Here is a 24,324-nt window from a genome sequence, read left to right on the forward strand (position 1 = left end):
GAAAACAAATTATTGAATTGATTAGGGATTGTTTGTTACTCTAAATCTACTGGAAGGTTGGATGACAATGCTTACGAACATATGCAATCAAGCGAATTTTTAATGACAAAACGGGTATCATTTCTTTGCTCTTAAAAAAATGCAGTAAGAGATGGATTTGGGAAATTAAGCCTTCAAAAATACACGTGGACGCGTTCAACTAAAGGTATCTTTTGCGGTCGACTTCCGAGATAATTTTGAATTTTACCCACAATTTATTACAATTATGCGTTCTGCGCTTGCGGAGGCTGACACCCTTGCTCAATCGAACTACGAGTTGAAGAGCTGCTTAACCAAACAACTGACACGTGTTCAGCTAAGATTTTGCGGCTTGTTCAGCTTTGTGAAGGATTTTAAAGTAACATTTTCTCAAGAATACGTACTCACCTTCTTCGAGAGAAACAAGGACAACTATCCGTTGTTCCTTTCTACACTTTAAGCGACTTCTTCCGTACAATTTACAATTTCATATTCAGCAAAGGAACTGCACGACTTCACTTGCCGGCGGACAGCGTAGTCTGCTAAAAATTCTACAATTTTAGATAAATATGGATTAACAGCTCGATCCAATAATTGGCTGATACGTCACATAGCTAGCGCGGAATTGATAACAAGTCTGCTCGCTCAGGATCAGTCAGATATGCATGAAACAAAAGGAAAAAATAATCACTTAATGAATTTGCACGTGAAAAGAGAAAAAAATCAACAGAAATACATTGTTGACACCATTCTGTGAAAGGAAAGGATCTTGACGCTGGAAAAGACAAAAATTTCGCTGGTAGGCTTTGTAACTAAACGATGTCTTTTTGTAAAATAAAATCTAAAATCTGAAAAAAGGCGCAAAGCCTTACTTTCAACATCGCGTTAAAAAATAAATATTAAGGAAAATGAAAAAGACCAATTTTCCTACGGAGGAGTGATAGATATGAGGAACGCAATATTGGTGACGGAGCAAAGTTATTTTCCCTGAAAAGAGACATAACAAATTAGCAAGATCGGAACTCATTCCCAAGGTCTCTCTGGTTTTTAAAATGGCGGCGGGTCACCTCAAAGTCTTGTGAGGATTTGGAGAAGGGAGTGTAACTCATAGCACACACCCGCGAATGTATACTGGCGTCGGTAACAGGTAAACATGAAAAGGAACGTTTAAAATGACAAAAGGGAATCTTTCACATGTGTTCCTGTGCCCGTCCGTATAGGATAAACCCTAACCCTAACCCTAACCCTAACCCTAACCCTAGGCTTTTTCTCGTGTTCCCCGTTCGTCCTTATACCCTTCTCCTTAATGCGTTTCGTCATGCACTAGTAATCGCATTTTCATAGGCGCTACCATGCTTTCCGCCAAAGCAGGTATTTATTTTACGAAACTCTTTCAAACTCATGATTTCCATTATTTTTCACACGTTTCTTTCTGGGACTTTACTGTTTCTTGCTTAATGAAGCAACAGACTGTCACGCACTAACGTAGCCACTATCGTTTTCAAATGTTCACTAAAATACAACAAGCGGCGTGTTGATTTGTCGTTGCACTCAGGCGGCGAATATTTCACAGCGTTCAAAGACTAATATTTCGCCGTTTAGAGCAGACTGATGGAAATGTAGAATTTCTCCATTAGCAAAGAAATTTTTATTAGAATGCAACCATTCAAATTTCCGTACGTGGGAATCGCTTTAGGAAAACAAACGTCACGACTCGTAGAAATAACAGCGTGATCTAGTCTCCTTCGTAGCCCTTCTTAGACTCGTCACGCAACGCTCCTCCCTACTTTAAATTCCTTTCCCGTTGCGTCACGATTCTATTTGTTAAGGGAACATATAAGAATTAACTAAAAATTTCGCTGGAGACACGAAAACACAGAATATTATGCCATGTGCATTTCTAACCCGATAGATAGGGAATAAACTATTTGCAATTCGTTGGAGCAATTTTCTCTGTCGTTCGTATAGAGAGGAAGTTATAGAATTCTTAATAGAGCATTTCGATTGAGTGTCTTAAAACCAATGCCAAAGTTATTACATCGACCAATCAGAGGTAAGAAAATTATCTCAAAGAACCGATAGAAATTTAAAGTAAAACCAAGCAAAACTGCAAAAGTCGCGGAAACACGTGAGGGTACAAGTTGCGATTGGGTTTAGAGTTGCATCTGATTGGTTCCGAAGGGAGCGAGAGTTTCCTGGACCAATCATAGAGCGTGGTGAAACAAATCGAAACAAATCTCCGATTACTTTCGACACTCAATCGAAAATTGTGCCAAATGGGATAAGAGGCCGTCACTCCCACCAATCTATACACTCTCTGTTTTACTGCTCTATCATCCATGTTATCACTGCAAAGGTGCTTGGTTAGAGAGAATATTCTTATCATCAATGAAAAGTTTCTGCCAAAAGAAACTCGTCATTTTGAATCTGAAAGTGGTTGTACCAAAGTCACGCAGAAGATCATTTATCATTTCAAAATGCACCGAGCGTTGTGCTCCAGTAGACCGATGTACCTTATGAACTTGTACAGTAAGTTCCAAAATGGTGGCGAGCAAGTTCATCAGAGAGATGGCAAATAACACCAGCACGGAAAGCTTTGACAACACAAAGATATAATTGGGATGTTGACGCTTCAGAAAATTCAACTGTGTATAATTCAAGTAGCCAACAAATATAGTTCTTAGAATATAATTAAAAGCCAAACCCATCAATATCATCCAGGAATTGATGGATTTGGCAGATATAGCGAGCTTGACGTATCTGGTCAAGGATACAAACAAAAGAATCATCAGAGTCCAATAGGAAGGAAGGAATTTCAGCTGATGTAGGATGGTTTTGTATCCAAGAAAATCTGGAACTTTCTGCAGTGCCAAGATGATGATGACTGTGAAAACAGAGAGCGTAGCAAGCCATGTTATCACCAGTTCTTCGGAATATGGAAACACTGCGCCTTTCTCACAAAAATAGACAGTGGAATTGTCTTTGAAACAATTTACATTGCGAATCATGTACACACATGGGCCACCAATATTCCATAGTAACAGCAAGGCAAAGCCTACAGCCCACAGTTTGATGGATCTTTTGTTTTGCCTGTCTTCGTTTGGAAGAGGCAGGTAATAGCTTGAACGGTGCAGGAGTGATGCATGCTCGTCTATGTCCACACGGGTTGTCATCATAAAATCTTCCATAAATATTCGTTCAATCACTTCGTTGCTGAAATACAATACACTGATCTCTCCTTAAAAACTGGTGATCCTTTGATCAATACTGAGGGATAAAAAGGAATCAAAGCAGAACTTTTTAGATGTACGTCGTTAGTTTCGCTTCATAGTAAATGGAAATGTTGTTTTGATAGGTGCGTAATATATTCAGCACACAATTATTAAGAAGCACTTAACAACAATGATTCAATGCTGTGTAGTTTAGGAATTTTTCATAACAGTAAGCCGTGAAGACTACAACACCATCGTACTGAATGAAAAAGTTATGAAGTAAGAGGGCTCTGAACTTTGAGAGAGCTAAGGTGCTGAAAGTTTATTGTGTAAGAGTTCTCTGTGTTAAACTGAGAAAAAAAAAGTAGAAAAAGATCAGCTGATGCGAATTCCTACCTGGTCCGGTAAATATGGTAGTCATAGCTGGGCCAGTTATTTTGCTAAAAAAAAACTAATCCTTATGTCCCAAACAAGCTTATCATTGTAAAGGACTAAGACGAGCAGCGAAACAACAGAAGAAGCACAACGTGAGTTCTGTGCGGAAGCTAGAAATGGTTTTCAATTTTTTAAACGCCGTTTCAGGGTAGACATTACAGAACTGATCACTCAAATCATATGATTGCTTTCTAAATATTTAGTCATTATTTTAGAGAGCAAAGTCAAGGTTATTTTGTCTTTATTAGGAACATTCAGCTGTCATTGCACTTACAAATGTGTTTCAGAAAATTCAAAAGGCTTCATTTAAATCAAAAATATATTTTTTCTCACCTTGATATTACTCCAATGTTGTTTTTTTAAGCGAAAATCTCCAGGTCTCGGCAGTTTTGGTGAAACTTTTGCAGGGGTCTGCTTAGGATGATGCTTATGACCACAAGTACTACGTTAGCAATGACCGAAAAATCAGAATGACCAGTAGTCGTCCGTTGTACCTTTGCGGCTGACACCAGTTATTGCCAAGATTTTTGTCACAGAACGCGTTCCTGTTTCATGAATCTAATTTCAGTTGCTGACGCATATATTGAAAAACGAGGAAGTTCAGGGACTAAAATAGCGTCCACGTTAATTATCTGACAGCAGACTTGTAGTTCAGTGAGCTGAGCTTAAAGAAAATCAATTTTGAATTCAATGCGTTTATTCACCTTTAAGCAAATTGACGATAGTGAAACATTACATGTATAACATATGAATAACATTACATGTACTACTTAAGAATTATCTAACAGTTACCTTGTGTTTGCCTTAATTAAATAACTTTTAAGTCTTTTCGAGTTCTAGAGCTATCATTAGCTCTTCGGATTAGATTAAACTGTTTTGTGAAGAATCCTTTGACAGTGGTATATATCCATTGATAAAGAAAATATGAAAAGGAGAGGCGAACATAAATTAATTTGACGTGAGCCACAAAAAAAGTTTAATGAAGACATACATCAGTTTCTGACTCCACAACTTCTAGAATGAATAAATTCGCCTGAATTCGTGCGTTGAGGGATGTCGGAATAACTATAGAAATATAATTCTTCCGCACCAATATAATGATTCACATGTTTTCACCGGATGCCCCATGAGGACAGATCGAGCCAGCTTTAGTCTACGTTTTACATTTGCACGAAATTGTAATGAATAAATTATGAAAATACCGCATAAATATTAGAAAATTAGTGGTTTGAAGAATGAAGGAAAGTTCACGAAATAAATTCTTCCAATTATACAAGTATGGCGTATAACTGCATATTAGAACTTTAATTATGCTTGAAAATTAGCGGTTTCCCATCAATATCGCTGATAGCTATTCCTACAACATCTGTTAATTAATAAGAGTAATAGCACCTCAAAATACCTCATCATCATATGCCATTTGCCAATACTATAGAGAAAGGTTAGATGCCCAGAGGCCCAATTGCCGAAGGAGACTGTTCGGCGACAATGTTAGGCTCGAGACATGTCAGGGGAACAACTCAGAAGATTAATTGGTAGTACAAAGACACAATTACCATACTCAGAATGCAAATTTATAGCTGAGGCGTTAACTTGTCGCCCGTATGTTCTTGTCGGGCAAAAAGCTAAACAATTTTCCGATTTTCACTCACGCGCGAAACACTTATTTTAGTATTAAGGCTTTTAGTGGAGACAGGGTAGATCTGCTCTTTCTCTACAAAATGGCAACTTTTTTACAAGCAGCAATTCGGAATTTTTCCCTTTTCAGTTAGTGTGAACAACAAGTCGAGATTTTGGTCGATATAGAGACATACGTTTTGCAGAGATGATGTCAGAGTTTTTAGCCCATCATCCATCATCACAGGGTATGACAACAAATCTTCATTTAAGGTTTAACAGTCAAACTGTCGAACTGAACTGTCAAATCGAAATAGAAGTCAAGCTATCACACGAACGAAAACGGATTTTAAGAGAATTTGGCAGCTCGTTGAGCCCGTTAAGAGCGTCATGTGGAAGAAAATGTTTAAACGGTTAGTGTTTTAAGTACGTGGTATCTCTGGTTTGTTGTGTTTCATTTCATCAAAAAAAATGAATGCAGAGTTTCAAGTTGACATTAGCATTCTTATGCAAATATGATACCACAATTAGGATTGGAATCGTTTAAAATGAAGAAAAAAAGAAACAGTTCGCTGATCTTAGCTGAACGTCACGTTAAATGTGAAAGTAGGTTACTGGAAAATGTCGAATCCAGTAGCACGAATTCCTTGGTATATAGGAAGGTCTTAAGCGCGGTTATTCTTCGGCGATTATTCCACCTTTGTAATAGCATAGTTCTACTGAGGATGAGGATGGAGATTTACAACTGTGTAGCTGTGTCTTGTTGAAGTTATTGTTCAGTGTATTGATTTCTTTGTATGATTGGCAAAATGGGAGTAAAATTTACTATCTAAAGTAAACGTAAATCGAATTTACATTAATCAGAATTAATAGTGATGTTCGTCAATGATTTTGTTTTAAAAATATTTCCCGCCTTTAAGAGTTTGAAACTTAAAGCCTCAATCAACTCGCCATCTCTGTGTCTTCACGTCAGACGAGTCATGACTGCGCTGGAAAATGCTGTATTTTCTTTAAACGACGCAAAGATTTTCATAGCGCTGTATTGTGATGTAAATTGCGGAAGAGAGAAGTAAAGTGCTATCTAGGGGTGCATGTTGCTTTTTATGATCCATCAAATATTTTTGCCCGCGAGCAATTGGTGTAAACGCAGCTAGTAACTAAATATCCCACAGCTAATACTGGGTGATATCCGAGAATATCACGCAAGCGATATTCCCCGATTTGTAAACCTTACGTCCACCTCGATAAGCCTTCGTTTAAACTTTAATTCAATTCAGTGAGCTGTTCATAAAGATTTTTTCACGAGCGTTGCAAAATAGTTGAAGGATAAAAATCACAATAGCCTCTATTTTGCACGAAAATATGTTCGGATACTTGTCCTTGGACATTGTCTGTCCCTCGAAGCTCACAGTTTTGGCATCTTGGAATAGATAATGTCCGCGGACAAATATCCTTAATTATTTTCGCGCCAAATTGGAGCAATAGTTTATAGAGCGCTGTATGGTGATGTAAAATTCAGTAGAGGGAAGCACAGGTCTATTTAGGGGTTCATATTGTTGTGATGCGCTGCACAGTTACTACATTTGACGGATTTACAGTGCTACTCAGGGGTATAATGTTGTATTGTGCTGTATTATGATAAAAGTTGCAGTAGAGGGATGTATATTGCTATTTAAGGGAGGGGAAGAGGGGCATAAAGACGTCCGTATTCGAGGAGTTTATTCTACAACGTAAGGAGACATGGAGTCTAATAACCGACGAAACGTGTTTGCTCATAATGAATCTCTCGGGCTGTTATCGACTACCTCTTAGGAAGCATTACAATAACTTAACCTTTCTTAATTTTTGTTTATTCAAAACTCTTTTTCAAGGTCCTCTCTGCGTCTACATCCAAGATGGCGGCTATCGACTCGGAGAAGTCTGTGGATTGGCCTGCTGCCATCTTGGATTCGCGATGTAGGTGGACCCTGGGCGAGAGTTTGATCCATTCCCAATCAGATGATAGAGAGAAGCCTTAATTTGGACATTGAAGGACTCGTTTCCAACAAAATGTATCGATTATGTCGCAGAGACTTGGAGGGAGCTCTTTCGTTTTATAGCTGCTACTATGATGAGAGGACTGAGGAGAGCAAACACTGGCACGTGAGACTTAAAACTGAGAGACCATGTGGACTGGGAATGAGTCGAAAAGAAAACTGAGATTTTACCAGAAATGATGCTAAGAGGACACTATCCTAAAGTGAACAAAATAAGCATAATAACAACTACTCTGGGGAAGTAAGGAGGTATATGAGTTGTAAGAGACCTGACGTTGCGTGAGGACGAGACGAATGAAAACTGAAACAGACAAGGAGATAGTCGCGTCTAATGAAGCGCGTAGAAGAATAAAGTTGAGGGCGATGAAAGAAGTGCGCGTAAAAATGGGAATAAAGGAAAAGTACGATGAAAAAAAGGGAAGGAACCAAAGGAAGGAGAAAAAAGAGATGCGCAAATGTGAAAAGGTGTAAAAACTTGTGTGAGGATAAAGGTAAAAAGGGCGCACACAGGTAACAGTATGAACACGTCCGTCGGCATTCAAAATCGTGTGACAATATGGAGAACGGTAGACAGTGAAAGAGAAACAATCGAAGAGGTGGCGAGCGTTTGTTAAGTGGGTCAGTACACTGTCAGCTGCAAAGATTATCAACTTGACGGGTCAAAATAAGCATTGAAGTCCCCATAGGATCTGTTCTCTCTACATCTCACGTGAATCCCTAGAATATGGAGACAGACAATGAAAATCAACGCAGTTTTGTATTTTATACACTCTCTATTTCTCTTACACAAAAAAGTAAAAAAAAGTACAATACAAACTGCAATAAATTGTTCAAGGCATTAAGTAAAGTACGCGCTGAACGGAGACACTAAAATGAACCCATTTATTCCCAAGACTGATCATAACTTAAATTCTCCTCACAAAATTAATGCACCGACAAACATGGTGTCAATAAGAATTAGAGAAAATCTAAACTAGCGGATTATTTTTCACTAGAAACGTTATGTTTCATCGAATTCCCAGAATGAAGCGACAAAGAAACACATTCTTATCAGTTGGGAGAATTTTTCTTCAGAACTTGGGAGTTAATGAGTTAATGTATAAACTAAGGTAAATGGACAAATAGCTTCAACTTTAAATACAAATAGCATCAAAACACTTCACACGAAATACACGGACATTAAAAAGGCATATTTCGTTAAAACTGTCCCAGCTTGTTGTTAAAATCCTACGTTACATCATATTCAACCATGTGCAAGGTTAACTATTACATTTTATACCAGCATATACCAATGGTAGTTATGAAAACCTGCCAAAAATTAAGATTGATTTTACAAAAATTTCTTTTAAAACAGCCGTGATACATTATACCTTAAACTTTTGACCACATAACGGGTTCTAATCACAAAGCGTGCTCGGAATACCTAAGTATAAATTCTTAAATCTAAGAAAGATATCATCCGACATCTTCAAATTATACTAAGGTAAATTTAAAGCCATGAAAAAAATTTGAACTGGAAATTTTCAAAAAAATGCAAGTTTTATCCTGAAGCCGTCAACCTTTTTACTGACTACATTTACATTCATTCATAAACATTTTCACCAGAATAATTCCCATCGAGGACTACATGGCTTACTTCAACTGTTTCCCTAATTTATTAGCGTAAACATTTTCCTACTAGAAACAACAAATTCCATGTCACATACATTAAAAGTCATAGCTATGGAAACTTAACTTAAACTCTGCTTCGCTATTTCCTTGTTTAGATTACATGGACAATTTGTCTGTCGTGGTTTTTTAAAACAAACAGATGAGTGTTTAATAAAACGGACTAAAATTCATCAAACTCGTTTGATTGAAAGCAGGCCGTTGTAGTCAGCTCTTTGACTTGTTGTAGGCCTTTTTCCTGGGAAATTTCAATTTTTGTTTCAACATTTGTAAGAGTCATATTAGAAAAGTCAAGTGGGCGGAAAACAATTGTTGGCCGGGCCCACGGGACTAGAGGCTGGCCACACCCCTGAGAGTAGGTCTAATGTCTCTAACATATGGTCAGTAAATTCAACAACACCAACAACATCATCTCTGATGATTACTTCTTCAAATTAAGCTTAGAATGGCAATCTTGGCACTGATGGAATTGGATTGCATTAAAATGAATTGAAAAAAAGTTGAAAATGATAATCAATTTTTTTGTAAAGATAATTGCAAATTGCAACAAAGTAATTTATGACGTAGAAAAACCATTAAGATCAATTCACATATGGCTGCGAATTTTGCAAATCAAATTTTTTAAATTAAAATTTCGCCACCTTTTGCAAATGACAAACTGTTTCTTTGCTTATCAAAAGCTTAGAGTATCAACGTAATTAAAACCCTGTGGACAAGCTCCTGGTTGTGTACAAGAAAAAAACCTTCAAATTATTTCCCATACAACTGATTGCAATAAACGAATAGATCTGAGTGTCCTTTTGGCGAAACGAAAACCTCGTAGTCGCCTTCAACAACTTCAGGCATTAACAACAAAAGCCTTGTTGCATCTTGTTCTCTTCGCAAGCATCTAAATTTGTAAAGGTAAAAAAATAGCAATTCCATTGAACAAAATATACTGAAATAGTCTGTTTTATTTCTTCATCAAAGTAAAGTCACACATCTCAAGTTCCATTTAACAAAAAAGTGAAAAGTCATGAAAAATAGCCAAAAAGCGCCAAAATAGAGAAGCATTTAAACCTTCCAAGTTCCTGCGTCATTCATTTTGAGATGACATAAAAAGTTTTCATTTATGTGATTTCATATTTAAATTTTCTCTTCCTTTGCCATGAAGTCAAGAGTGACGTCATCTCCAATCAGCAAAAAGGGCGCCCAGTGTTTGATGTCGCAGAACTTGTCTGATTCTCTGAGGCTTTTCATGGCCAGGTTCAGTGACTCGCTTGCTCGTTTACCTCCTGCAAGGTGCTGATAAAAGTATTTCATGAACTCAAGAGCAGCCTCGTCTTCAATCGCCCACAGGGACACCAGAACAGAGCGAGCACCAGCCCCCATAAAAGCGCGCGCAATGCCAACCACACCTTCAGCCTTGATTTCGCCCTGGCCGCTGTGGCAGCAACTAAGCACAGCAAGTTTGGCCCGAAGTTGAGCATTCAGCACTTCTCCAGTTGTTAAAATGTAATCCTCCTCCGTTGGCACAGTAGACATTCGGTCTGGGTCAGGTGTAAGAGCAATTTCGCCAGTTTCCATACATCCGTGTGCCGCAAAGTGAACTAAGGAAACGGAACTGAGTCTTTTCAACACCTCACGTTTCGTGGCCTGACTGCCTGTGATTGGCGTGATATTCAGAATTTTTCCGATCATTTCTACTTCTTCTTTAGCATACTTAAGCTGCTCGAGGACTTTCTCTCCCTCGCTGTTAGTAACCTCGGCTACCCATGGATCTCCTACAAGCAACGCGCAACTGCTTTTGTGATAATCATCTGGGCAATCGGCGATGAGTCTAAGACTTGTTAACGATGGAGCGAGTCGGATTGTGAACGATTCACACAGGTATTTAGAATTACCATCCTTCAATGCAGCGTAAGGAGCAAGCCATAGGGGTCCATCGGGAATAATGACTAGCTCATCCCCTTGAACCAGGTCAGCCACTGGCTTCATGACGGTATCATACAAAGTGCTCAAGCATTCTTTTTGTTGGATGGGAGGTCGAGGGCTGTCTTCTTTAGTTTCCTCGTCCACTTTTGAACGGCTCCCCCTCAAAGCATCCAAAGATCTATTCTCGCATCTCACATTAGAACGAACACCAAGTTGTGTATAGACACCGAGAATGAACGACTCAAAGGACTGGCTAACTCCACTATTCTCTGAAACAAAACCTTTGAGTTTACTTTGTCTTAACTGAACTTGTTTTCCTTCGGAAACAACCCAAAGATTGACGTTAGCTTCGTCCACTGCCTGAAAGACAGTGTTTGATGGAACGTTTTTTAAAACTGTGATATCTTCATCTTCTCCCCTGTGGTGACTTGTTCCACCACAAAAACTGGATTCCATGAGGTCGGTCAGAGCTTGAGCTCGCCCTTTCTCAGCAACAAATAAGGCTTCATCTACATTACCTTGTTCTACGAGAACTCTCCACAAACCCGTATACGCCTTTTGATGCTGATTTCGAAAATTAACTTTCCACTCATCTTTAGATTTTAGAAGTACTCTCAAGGAATCAAATAAGTTTATGCTAGCTTGATAATGTTCAACGGCTTTTGGCAGTCCACCTTGCAACTCAAAAACGCATCCTAGTGAAGAGTAGGCCATTGCCTCAAAGGATTTGTCTCCTACTTCTTTAGCTATTTTAAGATGTAGGTTGTGGTACTCTATGGCTTTTTTCAAATCACGCAGACTAAAATAAGCATTGCCAAGATTGCCATAAGTTTTACCCTCCCCATGCTTGTCTCCTACTTCTTTAGCTATTTTAAGATCTAGGTTGTGGTACTCTATGGCTTTTTTGAAATCACCCAGACTAATATAAGCATTGCCAAGATTGCCATAAGCACTACCCTCCCCATGCTTGTCTCCTACTTCTTTAGCTATTTTAAGATGTAGGTTGTGGTACTCTATGGCTTTTTTGAAATCACCCAGACGGAGATAACCATTGCCAAGATTGCCATAAGCGTTACCCTCCCCATGCTTGTCTCCTACTTCTTTAGCTATTTTAAGATGTAGGTTGTGGTACTCTATGGCTTTTTTCAAATCACCCAGACTAATATAAGCATTGCCAAGATTGCCATAAGTTTTACCCTCCCCATGCTTGTCTCCTACTTCTTTAGCTATTTTAAGATCTAGGTTGTGGTACTCTATGGCTTTTTTGAAATCACCCAGACGGTGATAAGCATTGCCAAGACTGCCATAAGCGTTACCCTCCCCATGCTTGTCTCCTACTTCTTTAGCTATTTTAAGATATTGGTTGTGGTACTCTATGGCTTTTTTGAAATCACCCAGACTAATATAAGCATTGCCAAGACTGCCATAAGCACTACCCTCCCCATGCTTGTCTCCTACTTCTTTAGCTATTTTAAGATCTAGGTTGTGGTACTCTATGGCTTTTTTCAAATCACCCAGACTAATATAAGCATTGCCAAGATTGCCATAAGTTTTACCCTCCCCATGCTTGTCTCCTACTTCTTTAGCTATTTTAAGATGTAGGGTGTGGTACTCTATGGCTTTTTTGAAATCACCCAGACGGCCATAAGCATTGCCAAGATTGCCATAAGCGTTACCCTCCCCATGCTTGTCTCCTACTTCTTTAGCTATTTTAAGATGTAGGTTGTGGTACTCTATGGCTTTTTTGAAATCACCCAGACTAAAATAAGCATTGCCAAGATTGCCATAAGTTTTACCCTCCCCATGCTTGTCTCCTACTTCTTTAGCTATTTTAAGATGTAGGTTGTGGTACTCTATGGCTTTTTTGAAATCACCCAGACTAAAATAAGCATTGCCAAGATTGCCATAAGTTTTACCCTCCCCATACTTGTCTCCTACTTCTTTAGCTATTTTAAGATGAAGGTTGTAGTATTCTATGTCTTTTTTGAAATCACCCAGACGGTGATATGCATTGCCAAGACTGCCATAAGCGTTACCCTCCCCATGCTTGTCTCCTACTTCTTTAGCTATTTTAAGATGTAGGTTGTGGTACTCTATGGCTTTTTTGAAATCACCCAGACTAATATAAGCATTGCCAAGATTGCCATAAGCACCACCCTCCCCATGCTTGTCTCCTACTTCTTTAGCTATTTTAAGATCTAGGTTGTGGTACTCTATGGCTTTTTTGAAATCACCCAGACTAATATAAGCATTGCCAAGATTGCCATAAGCACCACCCTCCCCATGCTTGTCTCCTACTTCTTTAGCTATTTTGAGATGTAGGGTGTGGTACTCTATGGCTTTTTTGAAATCACCCAGACGGTGATAAGCATTGCCAAGACTGCCATAAGCGTTACCCTCCCCATGCTTGTCTCCTACTTCTTTAGCTTTTTTAAGATATAGGTTGAGGTACTCTATGGCTTCTTCTCCCCGAGTATAGAGATCTATGACTTTCTTGACATCACCTGAACTTGCACTACCATGGTCATGACTAATGGGATCTTTTTCCTCCATGGACTTATCTCCCACTTCGCTGACAGACTGAAGTCTTAATGACAACAAGATCCTATTTTTTTTGTCAATCTTTTTTATGTTAAGGGTAAAAAATGTGGAAAAAACAAAAAAGATTATGTTTCTGATCATATTGATATGTAATAGTCCATTTTAACATTTGCGTGCTTGGTTCCCAAGCCTCTGAACAAGAGGGATGATAAAGGGTGACCTTGTTATGATAAAAACATTGCTGCTTTTTAAACGCAAACTACTTTGTTATTATCGTTTCTAGACAAATTTGGTCTGGAAATTTAAGGGTTATTTAAACTAATGTAACAGTTATTGGTATGGATAGTAGAACTAAGTCAAATTGGCTAAAAGGAGTAATTTCATTAGTCATGAGGTAATAACGTCTCCTATATTTTTAATCACACACACTTAAAGTATATGAGCTGAGAAGTTCCCATCATAATTAATACCCTTCTTTGTATTTTCTCCCTTGAAACATCAAATTATGGAAACTTTTTTTTTTATACCCGCGGTTAAAAATGAACGATTCCTTCAAAGGATACAACTAGTCCCTTATTACACCAACTGATTGCTTCTTCAAATCTCTTCAATTCAACACAAGCAGCGGCTCCTGTAGGCAACAACACAAAGAAGCATACTATTACTGTAGCTCAATTCTGAGAAAAGAACCTGAAACCATTGAAATCATTTCAGACCAGAAGAAAAAAAAAAGACAAAAAAAAACAAAACAAAGAAACTAAACGGAAAAGAATAAACAGGCCCTATTGGGTTTCAGTTAGATTTATTTAGCTTTATAGACAACTGAAACTTCTAAGAACACTTAAATTGGGATCAACAACTCCCACAAAAACACTAAGAGTTAGGTAAGTCCTGATCCTTCTTTCTAAAACAGCTAGATAGTGACTTAAGAGTGTGTCCACGAGAGCACCGGGCGGTCGTGCTACATGCCATCTCACCGATTTCAATGAAACTTTGTCAGTTTAAAGGCTCTACCCCAAAACTAAAAAAAAACAGACTGGTTTCTGTTTTGGTTTTTTCCGTGGGGAGATAGACCACCCCCCGGTTTTTCTTGGTTTTCACTAATGAAATCGCTTCAAATAGGTAAAATATATGAAGCTCTCACTGCGATGGTATTTAACTGATTACTTGAGGATTTGCACACATATTTTTACATTCTTAGTTAATGGCCGCAGCGAGCATCAGTCAGTTTGATTGACGGCTTGTCAATCAACAGAGGCAAATATACGACTGTGTTTCTAGACTTTTCTATTGATCTAAATATTTTACAACTTTGAGGTCAAATATCTCCCGTTGCCAGAAAGCTACAAGACTAATCTTAATTACCCTTTATAACCCATCATTTCATCTCTGAAAATCATCAAAAAAATCCTTGGGCACTACCGTATTTTTGTCTTGGATACATTTTAAAATCTACGATTGTAACAAGTTTCTCTCAACTACACCTGTCACGCACTTCTTGTTCTAGGCGGTCACTTGACGAAATAAAACTACATTTTTTAGTTCTTTATATACGATGATTGATCAAGAAAGGTTAAAAATGTTAAAAACGTTCGAGATTTTTTGTAGGAATGGAAAATTTCACGTTTAGAGAGATGCATGTTGACGAAAAATCAATGGGAATATCGTTGCGTTTCTTTCTTCAGTCGTTTATTACTTTCAAGATTTGCTAAAATCAGGACATAGGGCTCTTGTACAGAACAAAACATTCATTAGCCTATACTTTGATCGTCTATTATCATTATCGCACAGTTTACAATAAGGAAACTGTAACAGGAGAGGAGATTTTAAAGTCACATGTCGCCTGCTTGTTGACGTACAAGTTCCCGAGTGTAACAACTTCGGCTTTTCCATACCGCGCATGACGGGAAACTCTGCCCCCCTTATTTGATAGGAAATATCAATAGCCCCATAAATTCATTAACTACGCCATGTTTCCAGAAAATAAGACTGGAAAATGTTTTTTCCACTTTCCACCATCAAGAAATTCCACGTATAGAAATAGTATTGGTAGGGTTAGTGCGTGACTTTTGATGAGAAGTAAAAATTGTTCATCTTTTTTTTTCAAGAAGATACTTCTAGAAAGTTCTTAATCCTTCTGTTATCTTATTTTTCTGTTTTTTGACTGCAAATATCATTTGCATTTGCTATTATTTTCGCTGATTGTCATGGCCTTTCCTGCGTGCACGATAGAGCTAGTTCATATACAGGACTCTTTCGAGTTTCTCTGGGTGGTGTCGGGCTTAGGTTTGTAGGTCTGGCTCGAAAGATATCTACACGCTGCAACACGGGTTCCTATGTTTACTCCTTTTTCTTCATTTGGATTTTCATTCTCTTGCTTGCATTATCACACATTTATGTTTTTTTATTCCCTCAGTGCGTTCCCTCAGATTTGGAAGTAGGCCGTGAAAAGTCAATATTGACCAGAACTGAAATCCTTTTCTATCACTATTTGTTTCGGAGAACCCCCGTCATTTGTGACTTTATTTCTTAAGAAAATGTGTTTTTATTTGCTATTTATTTCCATTAGAACATGAAACTACGTCCTCATAAGTTTTTTTTGTCTCGTGACTCCCAAAAACTAGGTTTGCGACAACATCAATTAAGAAATCAAAGGCAATTACGCCTGAGAAACTCGCTTGTAGCCTTCTACCCGCAAAAGGCAGCTCCATATAATGAAACGTTCTAAGACCTCTATAAACTAGAGACATTGCGTGATGTTGAGGGGTGAAATATTTACCCTAAATCTGTGACCCTCAAACGGATCACGTACTCGTACATGTAACGTCCGGAAAATGTCACGCATGTATAACACCGTAGGCGCACCTGGCCAATTCTATCCATTGGCTTCAATAGCAAAGAGAAAACATATTTACTATCTGTATATGAGCAAGCTTATTTACCCTACTTGAAAAAATCCTTGATGAAGTCTACTATTGTCAGACGAAAAGCGTGGGAGATAAATACAAGTTTTTACTTTCTCAGTTCGTGCAGTGATGCTCACTAGTTTGTTTCGTCAAAAACGCTTTTAATGTGAAGTCACGTCGACCTCGACAGAAAAATTAAGCTCACCCTGTCATAATCGATGGTTTGATACCGTAAGTACCAATTTAGGTACATCATTGAGCTTTGATCACAATGATAAAAAAATGTGCATTTCCTCACGCTTGCCACGTTTATTCTTTGGAAAATTATTTTACTGGAGGGCGATGTCCCTTACCTTGGCGCGTCTTGACTCTGGCCGACGAAAATTATCGAGGTGAACTCCATGAAATTCTAGTCAAATGTTTTAAAAACTTTGTGTACCCTTGATTTGCACGCAGAATAAAAAGGCAAATTCCGAACGGTATTTCAAAACATTTTATTCATTAGTCAATTTATGAACTGTTTATAGCAGCCCGAGGAAAAAGCAAAATTGAAACAACCGGCGTATCGGTCAAATGAATTCCAATTTTTTCAACAAGGAGTTGGTAAGTTCATTTTTCCTAGTAAATTTAAGTGGGGGTCATTTTTTTGTGACAGCCGATCAAAGATAGACATCTCTGAAACGTCTCTGAAACTCTTTTTAAAAAGAGTTTAAACTTGCAGTAATATTTTCCTCCTTCTCGCAACAGCGCAACAGACATTTTAATCCTATGTAGTGTAGGTGTATCAGTTCTATTACGTCTTCATAGTGATGCCATATAAGAAATCGAGTGTCTAAAAAGCCCTCAATTCAATCTAACACTCGAATTGATAAAGTCAAGATGGTGCAGTTGTCTTGTTCCTTTGCAACTAACTGTAGAACCAAATGTTATTTTTCTCGCGCTGGACAGGGACGGCAACAGCTCATACTTCTAAATTCGTGGGTATACAGCTTAAAAAAAACATTTGAGAGATGTCGATGTATCCCAAACATGCGTTTCGTCCGAGATGGAGCTTATTCTAGCGCGTATTGGCTTATTTGGAGATTACGAAGGCCGCGATTTCACGATGTACCTCAAATATCGTGCACCACTTGGTGTGAGATTCAGACCTTCGGGTTCGTAAATGCCAGTATCCTCCTCATAAAAATCGGAGACATAAAGTGAGAGAGAGATGAATCTGCAGATGGCAGAAGAAATCAAAGCTGGTGGCGAGTCTTCCTGGTAGCGGCAAGGTGACTGTAAACCTAAATTGAACGCTTACTGTAGCTGCTATCTTAGAGTCGGCAATGAATAAGGAAGAAGGGCAAGAAGAGCGCTTATCTGAACATCAGTTTTCCTAACTGGTGATTTGTGACTGAGATGAACTTTATATCATATGATTGCTAGGGATACGCAGGTACTGTAGAGGAGCTCACATAGATAGAGGTGGGCGATCCTCCCTCTGACTTAAGAACTGCGACAAGTTTATAGCGCAGACCAACTGGCACAGTTTGAAGCACCTCAGGGTCTCACTAGGCTCATCACATTAGAACCCTTCAGCAAACTAATCGTAGAAGCGGGTGGTTATCAGCAACGTGCACAGATTTCTGAACGTGGGTCATCGCGAGAACTATACCCAATCCGTCATAGACGGAAAAAGAAAGCGAGATATTCTTGCTAAAAGAAAGGTGGAACAGGACGTTTCAGTCATTGGCTGCCATCCAAATGTACCTTGACAAAGACAAACACAGTGAAGCCGACAAAAAAATTCCGCCTAGGATAAGATCAACAGGAAATGGACTAAGACCGGCTTGCCATTCTATAGGGGATGGCTACGTTCAAGGTCGGACCTCAGCTAAAAATTCTGACGAACAATCCTTAACTAGCCAAGTGGACTTTGGATGGGCTCTTTGGAAAACACAAAAAACAGCCACCTTTTCTCAGAAAGCAGAGAATTATCTCCTAGATGTGTGCTGGACAAGGGAGGAAACTAGTAAGGCAACCGCCTCTAATGTGATTTCCCAAATATCGAGAGAGTTTAAGAGACGACACCAGTCAGAAATGTTGTCTAAGACTGACCGGTTGATACAGCAGCAAATCGCTCGATACTTCAGCCGGTTATCTGCCGTAACAAAAATTGGTTTATTGATGAGGTCCCCCTCTGTAAATATGAATGAGGATGGAGAGGCCGTTGCCAATGATCTAGCTTCAGAATTCGAAACTGACCGAACAAGGCAGAAGATAAGGAGGGACCTTGCAAAATTTAGACGAAGACTGCAGGAGAGGGTACAGCTGCTATTAAGCTTAAAACAAAAGACATTTCCATCTCACTTTTCTTTCACATTTATTGTCTTTGCTCACGAAAACAACTGGCTATGTCCTGGGATTTCATCAAGGGAGATTTGCAGGAAGCCTACTCGTCAAATTACTGCTGGCTCATTCTTATTTTAAAATTTTACAAGTCACGCAATTAAACGCGGCAACACTCGATCTAGAGAGATGTGGATTTATATGTAGTAATAGAGTGCTTGAAAAAAATATGCAGATATTTTACAATCGAAGCAGGCAAATAATCATAGAGATCTGCAGATTATTCTGAAATTGTTATTTAGCAGAGAGCATGAACAACGCGCTTGAATAATTCCTACGGAGAGTCTTCGGGTCACACAACAGATGTTAGCTTAACGGAGTTCTGCATGGAAATGTTCGATGGCGGTAAGTGACAACGACAACACTATTTGAATTTTATATTCGGGGTAGAAGCACAGTTTTTAGTCCGATAGAACTATTGATATTTGCTCGCGAGCGAGAGCGCAGAATTTCTCGTCTGTAAAAGCCGAAGTTGTAGTACACTGGAACATGTAGTAATATCAACCAACACGCAGCATGTGACTTTAAAATCTCTTAAAATGAGCAATGATGATGCTAAACAATCAAATTATAGACTAATGAATGTTTTGTGCCCTACAAAAGCCATATCTGCTGATTTTAGCAAATCTTCAAAGTAATAAACGACTGAAGAAAGAAACGCTACGATTTTCCCATTGATTTTTCGTCTACATGCATCTCTCTAAACGTGAAATTTTCCATTCCTACAAAAAATCTCGAACGTTTTTCACATTTTTTACCTTTCTTTAACAACTATCTTGTATAAAGAGCTAAAAAATGTAGGTTTATTTGGTCAAGTGATCGCCGAGAGCAAGAAGTGCGTGACAGGTGTAGTTAAGAGAAACTTGTCACAATCGCAGATTTTAAAAGGCATCCAAGACAAAAATACGGTAGTACCCAAAGATTTTTTGATGATTTTCAGAGATGAAATGATGGGTTATAAAGGGTAATTAAGATTAGTCTTGTAGCTTTCTGGCAACGGGAGATATTTGACCTCAAAGTTGTCAAATATTTGGATGAGTCGAAAAGTCTAAAAACACAGTCGTATATTTGCCTCTGTTGACTGACAAGCCGTCAATCAAACTGACTGATGCTCGCAGCAGACATTAACTAAGGATGTGAAAATATGTGTGCAAATCCTCAAAGTAATTAGTTAAATACCATCGTAGTAAGACCTTCATACATTTTACCTATTTGAAGCGATTTTCTTGGTGAAAACTAAGAAAAAAAAGGGGGGTTGTCTATCTCCCCCCAGAAAAAAAACAAAACAGAAACCAGTTTGTCTTTTGAGTTTTGAGGTAGACCCTTTAAACTGGCAAAGTTTCATTGAAATCGGTAAGATGGCATGTAGCACGACTCTCCGGTGCTCTCGTGGACACGCTCTTAACATATCTGACACCTGTGACTCATTGAACTTAAGGAACTAAAATATTCAAGCTGAAATTTTGCTTTGCATTCCGCATTGAGTTCTTCATCCCGTTCAAAATAATATTCTCATCATGATTAATGGAAGTAATGGCGTAGCAGTCAAGAGCTGGATTCAAACGTACATCAGGGTGGTCTCGACCTCTTAATTAAAGTCAATTGAGACAAGATTGAACTCCATTTAACCTCATTTAACTTTAGAGTGTTGAGTTCTTTTTTTATTACTATTATTATAGCACAGCTAACATATCTAACCTCTCACAATTGCCTTAAGGAAAGTTGGATTTAACTCAATGGCTGCTTCTGCATCCCTTAGTGAATCCTGGTGATTTCCTGTTATTGAAATAAATATCTCTGATTAGCCATACACGTTGCAAACCAACTACCATTACTATAATTTTGGGAAAAACTTGTGATGCTCGTTGATATCTGGGGTAAGAGGTTACTTCTTTGTATATTTGAGAGGCCAAGATAAGATGTAAATTTTTTCGGGCATGCATTCAAAATCATCACCTTTTTCAGAAAACTACTACTGGCAACTTAATAGCTTCAAAATAGAAAAAAAAAGGCATATTAAAGCTCTCATCATCTTACCAAGTTTAGAATGTGCAATTGCCCTGTTGTTGAGCAGTTTGGCCTTCAGTTCTTTCTCGTTGCAGTTGATTTTAATTCCTTTGGTGTAAAAATGAATAGCATTGATGAAATCTCCTTTCTTGAAGGCCTCATTACCCTCATTCCTATAAACATCAGCTGTGGATGCAAAGAAAAAATAAAATAATTCGAAAAAAAATTAAAAAATGGGTGTCAAAGTCTGTGGTCGTAGTTAATAATTATTCGTGTATAGTCAGAGCTGCCAAGATCTGGAGATTTCAAATCTGCAGATTTTCAATAGTTATGATGATGCTAACAATGTAGGTGAAAACATGGGTAAGAATAATGATGAGAATTATAAGCATCCTTTAATTCGAGGCAAACCCCTGGAGATGAGAGATTTTGGAGATAGGTTTCCTAAAATTCCTATTCCCTGGGAAAAATTAATAAAATGTTCAATTGCCCCACACAATCTTATGTAAAAGGCGAAATAATTAGCAATTTCACTTTCAACTAATTAATCAAGCTTTAAAAACTAATTGACCAAGCTTTAAAACCTAGACCTTGAAGCCTTATTTCTTCTGAGCCATTTGTTAGTGAAAGTACACTATCTGTCTTAAACACCTCCATATTCAATGATAATTAACACTTGTACTCTACTGGAAATTAGATGTGACAGTTTTTATTCAAATTCCCTAACGCCAGTCAGGCAGGGTTAAGCCCCCTTCCGCCCACCCTCTTTGGCTTGGATGAAGATCAAATGCCTGTGGGTTGCTCGAGGAGAAAGGAGGGAATGTTGAAGGTTTCAAGGTGATCATGTTTCATTAAAATAGAAAGATGATGGGGATGATGATGATGGTACCTATGATGCAAACTTACTCAAAGGATGTTGTATGATGATCAAATAAAGTCTTAACTTATTATAACTTTGTGTTATTACTCTGCACTGTTAGAAAAGAAAATAACAAAGGTTTCTGTGTCATAGATCTTCTCAATGACAGCATCTTGTAATCATAGAAGAGAGTCATGACTGGCCAAATATCCTTTAAAGCGGTCATACACTATATATATCCTTTTCCACATCCGCTGGCATTCTTGAAACTGATAGACTAGAAATTGTTCTAACAATTACTGAAGCCGAAGTTGAACCTAGCTCACCTCGTAAAGTGTCCTCGTCAAAATCTGGTGCATTTTCTTTGTCAGGTAAGTCTTCATTTTCACATGGAACTTTAATTGAACTTCTTCCTGTAGCCATAGCAACTGTAAGAAGACTGATGCTTCTTAAAAAGTTGTTCTTTTAAGTCATCCTGGCCTGAAAAAAAGGTGATTGAAAATGGTTATAAACATCAGTCCAACATATTACCCAGTTGCAAAATAAATATTTTTTCCCTTCTGAGAATGGGAGGGATACATAGACACAAAATCAGAAACCAATTAAGAGCTAATGTTAACATGCATCAGACAAACGTGGGCAAGTTGCCCAAATTCGTTTTATTTCCTACATCCATATTTTGTAGCCCAATATGTCCCAATAATTGTGGTGTAGTTTTTTGGTGAAAATATATTTTAGTTTTTGAGAAATGATTTTTTTCGTTCGACCGCTCAAATATGCAAATTTTCGCTCTGAATATTACCCGTGTTGTGTGACCTCATGTAGCGAATTTACTTGACCTCCGGTATTTCTGTCGGCATAATCCTTTGTTTTATCATCTAAACTAAATCCCCTGACATTATTGATTATTTTTGTCCGACATACTTTTTCTATGTCGAAAAGTAGCATCAAAACAAAGACAGTTTTGACAGTGACCGATATGACAGAATCTACTGAGCTTCTAGCTTTTAAAAAGCAAAAGGATGGTTATTAAGTTACTGTAAAAATTTTCTTGTGTAATTGTGTTGTTCTATCGTGAGACGAACTCAAAGTCCGGCAAAATTTACTTGCTAGCGACAATGAAATATACATGGTGTGCCTACTTGTCGCCACCTTTTATTGACATATCGAGGCATAAATCACTACAATTTGTAAAAAAAATCTAACATAACACTCTTACCTAGTTTATTTATGATTTTATAAGACCAATAAGCCGTTTCGGTCATTATATTACGCTTGGGTATTTACGATGTGTTTTCCCCTATCCCAGTTATGTGAGAAGCTAGTCACGCAATAATTGATACTAACACAAATGAATATTTACCCTGTGTGAAGATTTTTGTTTATGTTGAATTGACAGTATTACAATATGTTACTTTTGTGGTCACTAATCGTTGTTTCAGTGGCAGCGTAGCAGTTCAAAGCGGGCTGTTGCTTCAACGCTATTGAAATTTATAGTGTTCTGGCAGGAAAGCAAAGCAGGGACCTTTAGGGACCTTTTACACGATATCGAAATGAGTTTTGTTTACGCAAGAGTTCATCCCGGTCGCCACATGATACCAGAGTAAAATTATTCGAAACGAGTCATTTCTGAATGAGTTTATTGAGGTTTTCATTCCAGAACGAAACACTTATTTTGGTACGACACTCGTATCTGTATGAATCCTCTGTAGGAGCGAGGGAAGCATAGAAAAGGGACGTAAATACTTGTTTATACTAATTGTTTTTATAATCTAAACTATCTTGCATTTAAACGCGGTATGAAATTCATTTCATTCCAGGATGAAACCCATTTTGGAATAATGTAAAAGGTACCTTAGGGACGGACCATTACATTTTTGATGCGTAAGGGGGGGGGGGGGGTGTTTTGCCAATTGCACGATTTGTTTTCTTCCATTGAGCCCGTGCTCGATTTTTTTCGGGGGTTATTGCCCAACACCCCAACACTCCCCTTCCCCCCCCCCCCCCGTCCCGCATCAAAAATCTAATGGTCCGTCCCTAAGATGCTATCAGGTTCTACAACTTTTCCTGTGATGAAAGAATTTGGATATATATGTATTACTCGCGTTGTTGTTGTTGTTTTTTTTACATTACCGAGCGAATTTCAAATGATTATTTCAGGAAGTAAGAAGCAATATTTATTCATCATCTGTATGTTGCAAGTTCATATAATTTGTAACAGCAGCAAGAAAATGAAAGATCCTTGAAGATCTTGACAAGAACTTTGAAGATCCTTGAAGATCCTGGCAAGAAAATGAAAGATCCTTGAAGATCTAAGCAAGAATTTTGAAGATCTTTAAAGGTTCTCATTAAAGATCCTTCAAATATTTTCACCAATATGTGTCACAACAAGGCGAAAAATATAGAAAACGCTCGCCGCATCGGCACTTTTTTTCATTGTTTTGGTAGCCACTTTGGAAATTTAGCCAGGCATTTTAAGGTAGGTAATTCAAATGGGAGTTGTTATAGTGTACACGCAAATACGCTCGTCATAAAATCAGCAGTCCACTGTTTGCAACTCTGCACAATTATAATGATAATACGCGAAACTCTGCTCGACGATTTCCGCTTGTTGACAAGTCATTCCACTTGATACAATTTTACCCCAGGTCTATATTTCCTTTTGCCTTTAGACGCAATAATAATCTACACGATCTTTACATCTTACCGATCGCGCCATGTTG

The 24,324-nt window shown here is 38.2% G+C and overlaps 2 protein-coding genes across 2 annotated transcripts; both read right to left on the minus strand.

Annotated features, from left to right (window-relative positions):
• Positions 1–1,814: 1,814 nt before the first annotated feature.
• Positions 1,815–3,218, minus strand: LOC149034732 (uncharacterized). Its single transcript, XM_089194442.1, has one exon. It carries the CDS (start codon positions 3,204–3,206, stop codon positions 2,364–2,366), a length of 843 nt encoding a protein of 280 aa, XP_089050568.1. The 5' UTR covers positions 3,207–3,218; the 3' UTR covers positions 1,815–2,363.
• Positions 3,219–9,393: 6,175 nt separating this feature from the next.
• Positions 9,394–22,075, minus strand: LOC149034733 (uncharacterized). The gene is made up of 5 exons (XM_089194469.1): positions 21,928–22,075; positions 20,773–20,934; positions 20,434–20,511; positions 14,005–14,072; positions 9,394–13,522 (listed from the first exon to the last, which is right to left on the minus strand). The coding sequence occupies exons 1-5, from the start codon at positions 22,022–22,024 to the stop codon at positions 10,112–10,114; spliced, it is 3,816 nt and encodes a 1,271-aa protein (XP_089050595.1). The 5' UTR covers positions 22,025–22,075; the 3' UTR covers positions 9,394–10,111.
• Positions 22,076–24,324: the final 2,249 nt, after the last annotated feature.

The sequence above is a fragment of the Pocillopora damicornis genome, chromosome 14 (genome assembly GCF_964200805.1).
Source record: "Pocillopora damicornis chromosome 14, jaPocDami1.2, whole genome shotgun sequence".
NCBI classification, from domain to species: Eukaryota; Metazoa; Cnidaria; class Anthozoa; order Scleractinia; family Pocilloporidae; genus Pocillopora; species Pocillopora damicornis.

Excerpts from the sequence above, each read along its gene's own strand:
- LOC149034732 (XM_089194442.1), bottom strand. The coding sequence starts at position 3,206 with ATGGAAGATTTTATGATGACAACCCGTGTGGACATAGACGAGCATGCA.
- LOC149034733 (XM_089194469.1), bottom strand. The coding sequence starts at position 22,024 with ATGGCTACAGGAAGAAGTTCAATTAAAGTTCCATGTGAAAATGAAGAC. Across the intron at positions 14,073-20,433 it reads CCTTAAGGCAATTGTGAGAG|GAGCCGCTGCTTGTGTTGAA; the intron begins GTTAGATATGTT and ends TGTTGCCTACAG. Across the intron at positions 13,523-14,004 it reads GGTGTAATAAGGGACTAGTT|ATTGACAAAAAAAATAGGAT; the intron begins GTATCCTTTGAA and ends AACATAAAAAAG.